Source organism: Papaver somniferum, chromosome 3, assembly GCF_003573695.1.
Source record: "Papaver somniferum cultivar HN1 chromosome 3, ASM357369v1, whole genome shotgun sequence".
Taxonomy (NCBI): domain Eukaryota; kingdom Viridiplantae; phylum Streptophyta; class Magnoliopsida; order Ranunculales; family Papaveraceae; genus Papaver; species Papaver somniferum.
Window position 1 is genome coordinate 169622734 of NC_039360.1, and position 9700 is coordinate 169632433.

At 36.7% G+C, this 9700-nt stretch overlaps 1 protein-coding gene and 1 pseudogene across 1 annotated transcript; one reads left to right on the plus strand and one right to left on the minus strand.

Moving 5' to 3' along the window:
• Window positions 1-522: 522 nt before the first annotated feature.
• Window positions 523-1203, plus strand: LOC113360333 (LRR receptor-like serine/threonine-protein kinase RCH1). Its single transcript, XM_026603852.1, has one exon. The coding sequence runs from the start codon at window positions 523-525 to the stop codon at window positions 1201-1203; it is 681 nt and encodes a 226-aa protein (XP_026459637.1).
• A 7191-nt stretch (window positions 1204-8394) lies between these two features.
• LOC113361884 lies at window positions 8395-9478 on the minus strand (annotated as a pseudogene).
• Window positions 9479-9700: the final 222 nt, after the last annotated feature.

The window sequence follows — 9700 nt, forward strand, 5'->3', positions numbered from 1 at the left end:
CCCGGTTTTCCCCATTCATAAGTTTCAAAATCTTTCCCGTTATCATCTCTCAAAATGAATCACAATAAGAAACTCAATTTTCCATTCCCGATTCAGCTGGCTAATTTGACTTCACTGTCTATTCCTATGTTATCTGGCTGTAATCTACATGGTTCAGTCCCTTATCTTCCTCATCTAGAAGAGCTTGACATAAGTTATAATTATGATCTTCATGTCGATCTAACCATGATGTTCACACATCAATGGCCTAAACTACAAGAACTTTGGATATCATATACGGTTGTAAGCAACTCGATTCCGGGTTCAATTTCTAATGCGCCATTGCTGGTCAGTCTTTCTGCCCCTGGTTGTTCGATTCAGGGATCTCTAACTTCTTCGTTATATAATCTTTTTCAGCTGCAATATCCATACCTCTCTGGAAATTCGATTACAGGGTTTATTCATCCTTCAATCTCAAACCTAAAATCGCTTTCCTATCTCCGGATGGGCTCATGAAATCTCATAGGATTATTCCCTACTTCCATGTGTCCTTTGACGAATCTTGAGCAATTGGTAACGTCTCGAAATAGTTTAACAGGAACTATCCCTTCTTGTCTCTTCAAACTCAAATATCTTCGTGTGATAGATGTGTCGAAGAACAAATTTCACGGTCTAGTGCCTTTTCCACCTAAAGGTATAAAGTTGTTTATTCTATCAGGAAACAAGTTCAGTGGTGAAATCTCATTAGAATTAGGAAGAATATTATCTAATGCTTACACCATAAGTATAGCTGGTAATGAACTTTCAGGTTCAATTCCGTTTATTCTGTGTCAAACGAAACCAGGATTCACATTTATTAGCTATATAGATTTGTCTAACAACAAATTATCCGGGACGATACCTTCTAATATAGGGCACTGCCGAAGATTGAGTGCTCTAAAACTTGGAAACAACAATCTCACTGGAAAAGTTCCTGATGAGCTTAAATTAACAAAATCCATGAGCTTTCTCCAGTTAAATAACAATTATCTCGACGGGACTCCACTAAACCTCATTAGTGAATTTCACGAGTTGAAATTTCTCAATTTGGCAAATAACAACTTTCGAGGCGGTATACCAACTACTCTTGGTTCACTCAAGTACCTTAGGTTTCTTTCTTTAAGTTCGAACAACTTCAAGGTTCGATACCCGGGGAGATTATTCATTTGCAAGAACTCCAATTGAGAAAGTGATAAAACTGTATTGATTTTAGATGATTATTACAGAGTGATGATTGGTTACTTATTGACATAACCAATGCTCCGTTATTACAAACACACGGACTCCTCACACACTCACAATACAAAGACAGGTCAAGTCAATTGTAGTTGACTTGACTAACCACAAACACATTATCTAATACACCCCCTCAAACTATGCAGAAGCTAAAACTAAACAGTTTGACACAAACACATTATCTAATAAAGTAGTCATAACAACTGCTGAAATAAACACACATTCTGACATAAGCATAGTCTGGCAGAAGCACTGAAGAAATACTGAAGCAGAAAACAGGTACAACATAACCACAAACACATTATCTATTCACTAAGTAACTGCAGAATCACTGGAAGAAGAACACTGATTAGTTGTGGAAGTATGAGAAGTAGTTGAAGTAGCAGGAGAATCCATTAAGTACTGCAGTAATCTTGAAAAAGTAGGATAGCAGAGACCTTTCGTAAAAATATCAGCTAGCTGTTGTTGACTTGAAATGTGCTGAAGCATAAGAAAACCATTCTCCACCAACTCCCGGATAGTATGGTACTGGATCTCTATGTGCTTTGTCCTAGCATGAAAAACAGGATTAGAAGCTAAGGACAGAGCACTGGTGTTGTCACAAAGAAGTAAAGTTGGAGTAGAAACTGTAATATGCAATTTAGATAATAATTCTGCAAGCCACTTTAACTCAGCAGAAGCAAAAGACATGCATTTATATTCTGCCTCAGCAGAAGACTTTGAAACAGCGGGTTGTTTCTTGGATGACCAAGAAACCAAATTTGAACCTAAAAATACAGCATATCCTGATGTTGATCTCCTTGTATCTGGACAACCTGACCAATCAAAATCTGTATATGCCTTTAACATGGTTAAACTATCCTTTTTCAAAGTCAAACCAAGACCAAGAGTACCTTTCAAATATCTAAGAATCCTCTTTACTAACTGAAAATGAACATCTGTTGGGGAATGCATGAATTGTGAAATGTAATTTACACCAAAACAAATATCTGGCCTTGTAACTGTTAAGTATTGCAAACTACCCACTATAGTCTTATAATCACTAACATTCTCCAATTTAGTACCATCATGCAAAGAAACTCTAGCACCTTTTGTAACAGGAGTATCACAGGGTTTACAATCAAGCATTTTTGCTTTAGATAACAATTCTAAAGTATATTTCTTCTGTGTTAGAATAATAGAATCAGCAGACCTAACAGCTTCAATACCCAAAAAATATCCTAACTCCCCTAACTCCTTCATTGCAAATTCTTTCTTAAGAGAAGAAATCAAATTATCAATAAGTGTAGAAGAGCTCCCAGTAACCAAAATATCATCAACATATAACAGAAGAACAATCATCCCATGCTGAGAGTAAAAAACAAACATTGAATTATCTGAAATAGCTTTCTTGAAACCATAAGCAAGAAGAAATGAGCTGAACGTATGAAACCAAGCTCTAGGTGCTTGTTTCAGGCCATATAAGATCTTCTTCAGATGACATACATAATTTGAAGGATAATCTGGATTTATAAATCCTTGAGGCTGTGACATATAAACATCTTCATCCAAAAAACCATGTAAAAAAGCATTACTTACATCTAATTGTCTTATCTGCCAATTATAAGCTAATGCCATACACAGAACAACTCTAACGGTAGTTGACTTGACTACATGACTAAATGTCTCATTATAATCAATGCCATCATGTTGGTTATTACCTTTTGCTATCAATCTAGATTTGAATCTGTCAATAGTTCCATCTGACTTCTGTTTAATCTTATAAACCCACTTAGAACCTAAAATGTTCATATGTGGTTCCGGGGATACATAGTCCCAAGTATCATTATTTCTTAATGCTACATACTCATCTTTCATTGACACTTGCCATTTAGGATTTTTTATTGCTTGCTTAAAGGTTTTAGGTTCTGTAACTGTAGTTAATAAGGAAGCATAAGAAGTAGAAATAGGATATTTGACAGAAACATGAGAAACATGATCTGGAAAGAGTTTAGGTTTTGAAATACCTTTTTGAGCTCTAGTAACAATAATAGAAGAGGAACAACAATATCAGGAGTAGATGAAATTTCAACAGGCAAAACATTGGAATTAGACACAGAACAAGTTGAATCATGGAAGTAAAACTGAGATTCATAAAAAACTACATTTCTGGAAATATAAGACTTTTTAGTAATAGGATTATAGCATTTATAACCCTTATGTAAGGTGTTATAACCTATAAAGACACATTTGACAGTTTTAGGAGAGAGTTTATCAGTTCTAGTATGAGCTAAATGAGGATAACAAATAGAACCCAAAACTTTGAGAAAAGCATAATCTGGAACAGAGCCAAACAAAACTTCAAAAGGAGACTTAAAGTTTAAAATCTTTGTAGGAGTCTTATTAATGAGATAAGTTGCTGTTAGAAAGGCATCATACCAAAAATCTTTGGGACAAAAGGAATTAAACAACAAGGTATTACCCATTTCAACAATATGTCTATGCTTTAGTTCAGCTAGACCATGTTGTTGTGGGGTTTGAGGACAAGAAACCCTAATATGAATACCACTCTGCTCAAGAATAACTTTAAATTTCCCCTTAACCAACTCAGCAACACCATCTACTTGAAAAGATATGATTTTTGTAGAAAATAAATTTTCAGTATGAGTTTTAAAATGAGTAAAACACTGAGGAGCATCAGACTTTAACTCCATTGGATAAATCCAATTAAAACGACTATAGTCATCTATAAAAACAATATAATACCTATAACCATTCAAAGAAGGAAAAGTTGGTCGGCACACATCACATCGAATGAGGGATAATGTTTTATGTTCATGGGAATCAGATAACTTGAAAGGAAATCTTTTACTCTTAGCAAGCTGACAAGGATGACAAAGTGATAAATATTGAGGAGTAGTTGAAACAATTTGTTTTGTTGAACACAACTTCTGAACCATCTGATTTGAAGGGTGACCTAGTTTACTATGCCATATATGAGAAGGAGCAGAAATAGCAGCAGACAAGCAAAAAGCAGAAGATGGTAAAACAGAGTTATGAATAGGATATAAATTATTAACTACAGTACCTCTAGCAAGCAAAACATGAGACCTTAAATCCCTAATTTCATAGCCAGTAGGAGTGAGCTTAAAATAACAGTGGTTATCCCTTGTGAATTTAGCTATGGATAACAAATTATGCTTCATTTCAGGAACAAGTAATACTGTGTTTAGCCTAAAACTAGTTTTAGGTGTCTGAATGGTAGAAGTTCCAGTGTAAGTAATAGTAAGAGACTTACCATTTCCTACTTGCACCTTCTCCTTGACTTTATAACCAGAAGTATTGTGAAGTAGAGTTTCATCCCCTGTCATACGTTCAGTAGCACCAGAATCAGCAAGCGATTGAGGAGCCTCAGAAGTAGATGCATCAGAAAAACTAATATCTCCACCCATTGAATTAAAAGCAGACTGCTGTTGTGCCACATTAGCTGACACATGAGTTGAATTAGAACTTGAGGAAAATTGTGGAGGATAATATCTGAAATGACACCGGCTATCAAAGTGACCTTTCTTGCGACAAATCTGACACTCTACCTGTGAAAAATCTCTTCTCATATTCCCAGCACCAGAATGACTATCAAAAGAAGAACCATTTGACCAAGAAGAACCATCTGACCTAGAATTGCCATTCCCATTATTCTTTTTATTGTTGTAGCTCCCTGAATTCTTTCCTCCTCCTTTACCATTACCATTCCCATAATTACCATTCTTAGAATAAAAGCTAGTGGGATTTTGAGCATCAAAAACTAAGCCAGAGTTGTGTTGTTGATCATTGAGCCACTGCTCATGACTTAGTAATCTAGGCTTAATCTCAGCAAAAGTGAAAGGAATTTCACGATTTTGTGCAGAAATCACGATTTTGAGGCGGTGTGATTTTGGGGGCTTAAAATGCTAGGTGGAGACTAAATGGTATCACTTTCTATGATACCATGAGAAAGTGATAAAACTGTATTGATTATAGATGATTATTACGGGAGTGATGATTGGTTATTTATTGACATAACCAATGCTCTGTTATTACAAACACACGGACTCCTCACACACTCACAATACAAAGACAGATCAAGTCAACTGTAGTTGACTTGACTAACCACAAACACATTATCTAATACCAATTATTAGACTTGGCGCAAAACAATCTCACTGGTCACACTCCCAATGAATTAGGGAAGTTGAGAGGATTTATTTTATCAAATTATTTGGAAAGCAAGAATTATGGTGATGTTCAATTATACCTGGCAACCAAAGGGATTATGATACAGATTGATCAATTAAACGACTACATCTAAGTATTTGATATATCATCCAATCATCTTCACGGAAACATTCCAAAAGAGATAGGCTTGTTAACACTGCTTACTTCCCTTAATTTGTCCCATAATCATTTCTCTGATGATATTCCAGAAAGTATTGGAAATTTGTCCGGGCTACAGTCTTTGGATATGAGTTGCAATAAACTGTCTGAGCGTATTCCACAATCTTTGGCAGTAATCGATACTCTTGCGGTTCTAAACTTATCCTCTAATAAGTTGAGTGGCAAGATTCCTCGAAGTCCTCATTTTGATACGCTGTTTGTGGATGATTCTGCTTTTTCAGAAAATGAGTTATTGTGTAGATATCCTACAAAAAAAAGTTTGCAATGACGATACTAATCCTGCAAATGAGTTAGATGAAGTCGATCAAGAAAATGCAAAAGAAAAGTTGTTTGTACGCCCGGTTCACCAGGTTCTACCGAAGTAAAGTAAAGAATCAAAGTCAAAAGCATAGTTTGATCCTGGCTCAAGCAGTATGCAAGCAATATGTTAATGTTAACACAAGTATGTTGAACAAAGTTTCGGGATCGGGTACTGAAAGAGGCGAAGGAGATGCATATCTGGTACTGTGGTGGTACTGGACACGCTCTAGGGGAATAATCTCTTTCTTCTTTCTGCCTTTCTTTCCCATGATGTTGTATGCTACTATTGCTTTGGGTTTTGCAGTTGGATTTTGGGGTCTTTTCTTTGTTTTGTATTTAAAGAAACAGAAATGGTGGTTTCCGTACTGGAGAATTATTGATCACGTTGTTGTTAAAATAATGGATTATATCCAGTAATAATGTATTCTTCTCTGCTTGAATTAATCCTTAGAGCAACCACATTGGACGATCAAACCCATAAATATGGTTCAGAGACGAGACACAGTGGGACGGACTAAAGAGTAAAAGCTGGACCAAAACCAAATTCCAGACTATATTTGATCTGGGACCAAGACCAAAACCAAATATAGTCGAGCGAACGTATAATGTACGTTTGTTAATAGTTGAAGTTATAAAGTACGCTTCATGTGAAGCGGTTGTATATTTCTCGTTCCATGGTGAGGCGAAGTTATAAAATACGCTTCGATAGAGCGTTGGTAAAATGTACGCCCAATTAGGCATAAGTAAAATGTACGCCCCATAACAGGGGTTGGTATTAGGTCCGTCCCATAGGCGCACGTATTAACTAATTCGTTTCCGCATTAACTAATTCGTTTCGGCCTGCTTTGTTAAACAATCCTTATCTTTTGAAATAATTTGAGTTATTTGAATTCAATTATTTGAAAGAAACAGAAATTGCATTTAATTAATATAAATTTACTTTTCTTATTAAGGACAATACGAAAAAAAAATTGAAAAAAAATACCATTTCCTAATTTGTGTACAATGACACGTGAAAGTGAAGGCAGTTATGGCGACACCAAGCACACAACTAAGCTGAACTAAGACCCATCAGGCGTACATATTAGCTTTTCCAAGGTGGGACGTTGATTATAAGTCCGTCCCGCACCCGGCGTGCATAAAATCCACGCTCCACAACGGGCGAACAATATACATACGCTCCATCCAGGCGTGCATAATATCTACGCCCCTCAGCAAGCGAACGTAATATTTCCGCTCGATCAAATATAGTCCACTATCGTAGCGTAGCAACACGGACTAAACCCAAAATTCGATCTTTTTTTGGTATTTGATCTTTGTTTTTGATCGCACCACTGCGGTTGCTATTAGGCATGTTAAAATTGAAGTTATTCTTTTACTATTGGTTTTAAGATTTCTGTTCCATCACTTTAAACTTCCTCGAGATACTGTTAGATATCCAGAAAGGTTCTCTTTAGTTAATACGTACGGGGCCTAGTATTCGAGCGAATGAAAGTTGTAGTTTCCAGCTGGATGATTTTCTAGGATGAGCAAGTATCCACGTGAATATTTGTTGTTTTGATCACGACAATCACAACCTTGGGCCACTGTGCTTTTGATTGCACCCTCCTCCCCACCACGACATAAATACACAAGACCACTGAATATGTAGAGTGCTTTCGTCCACTTGAGTTTCAATATCTTAGTTCATGACGATCATGTTAAGAATGTGACGAGGTTATAGATGTTTTCAAGTTTCACTATTCAGGTAGTTGGATCAAAATCTCATTGTCTAGATAGTTAGATCTAGTTTCTTTTAGAGTAAAATGAAGTTCCCGAGTTGAAAGAAAGATAACATGAATGGATATTGTTAAAATACGGGCATCCAACTCGAAATTAATTGACAACGAGTGGAGTGGTTCTAAGAGATTATAAACCGCAGGATCTTACATTGCCAAAACAATGTGGGACTAATAATCTCAACACGCCGCTCATGTGTAGCCTCATTGGGTCTAACACGTGGACAATTAAATCGGGTGACGCGGAATAAAGGCGCGGTCAGTGACTCATCGCAAACAACCTGCTCTGATTCCATGTTAAAATACGGGCATCCAACTCAAAACCAATTGGCAATGAGTTGAGAGGTCCTAAGAGATTATAAACCGCATGATCTTACATTGCCCAAACAATGTGGGGCTAATAATCTCTACATATGTAACTAATGATGAAGCCAGTAGAAATCCTATCCGAATACAAAAGATAAAAGACAGTTCCGTTAGTGTCGGCTCACACATTTCATTATCATGTCGTAAAAAGCAATATGTTCAAACCCTGGATTGAGGAGTACATTTTTATCTAAACAATACAATTTGCAATCGTTTAATAACATTTCAATAATCGGAAAGCTCTTTCACTAATTGTCTTATTCAGGCACACGTGAACCGCTAATTCAAAACAAATCTACATAAAATACTTGTGAATGCAATCTTCCCAAGGGTTGCCCTTGTTGCTGCTAACAAGATGAGATGGTTTCACATTCTTAAGAGAAACCAAGACTGCCCTGTTACACTTGAACCCACCTCCTAATGCAATCTGCCAGATACGGTTGTTTTTACCCATCCATCCTTTAGCTTCAATGTAGGCTAACTCATACCAAATTGTGCTCGATGACGTGTTTCCAAATCGATGAAGAGTCATTCGTGAAGCCTCTGCATGAGCAGGAGAAAGCTTCAGGTTATTTTCTATTTCATCGATTACTGCTCTTCCACCAGCATGTATACAAAAATGCTCAAATGCAAGTTTGAAATCAGGAACGTAAGTCTTGGTTTATGGATTCTTTACTACTTTGTTGGCCACTGTACTAATGAGATATCGAAGTTTTTCTCCAAGTGGAAGCACAAGAGGACCTAGAGTAGTGATATTTGTCCGTAATGCTAACCCTGCAACCGGCATGACAGATTTAGATAGGAAGACACCCAGTTTACCAGCGTCATCTTCGTACTGGCCCATACATTTATAAGCTTCTTCGTCTGAACCATAGTGAGTTCTCACAGTATGGACTAATTTATATTAGCTTGTCGTTTATCTTGATTTCTGTTGGAGAGGAGAACTGCAGCTCGGCCGACACGAAATAAACAATTAGCTATCATCATAGATTTATCATCTCCATCATAACCACACAAGGTAATATTCTCAGTGCTGAGGACAATGGCACAAGTGTTTGTGTGAACCTGAAGTATTCCCTTGGCAAGATCAACTGAAATGACTCCAGCGCTGCAACCCATCCCACTCAAATCAAAGCTTTTAACGCTACTTTTCATTTTATATTTGTTAATGATCACGTCGGTAAACGAAGGAGTAGTGTTGAACAAACTACAATTCACCACGAGAATACCAATTTCTTCGGGTTTGATGTTGGTATTGGAGAAGAGATTATCCAAAGATCCAAACATAACATCCTCTGCCTCTTTCCTAGCAAACTCTAAGGTCCGACTTGGAGGTTTCATGTGCATTCGATCGGGAAGACAAGTCTCTTCATATTAAGACACGTATCTGAGACTGATATGGAAAGTATTCCATATATAAGTCTCTTAAAGGTGGAATTTGTTTAAAATTCGGATAGACAGTCTTAGATATGGTTTAGGAAAAGGAATTATATGTGTGTTAGGAAAGTCTTTGTTCCTTGAGTCCCAAGTCTTGGCTTGTATAAATATATGTTTATGGAATAAGAATAAACTCACCAAATTATTATTAT

Coding starts and splice junctions, on each gene's coding strand:
- LOC113360333 (XM_026603852.1), top strand. CDS start 523: ATGTGTCCTTTGACGAATCTTGAGCAATTGGTAACGTCTCGAAATAGT.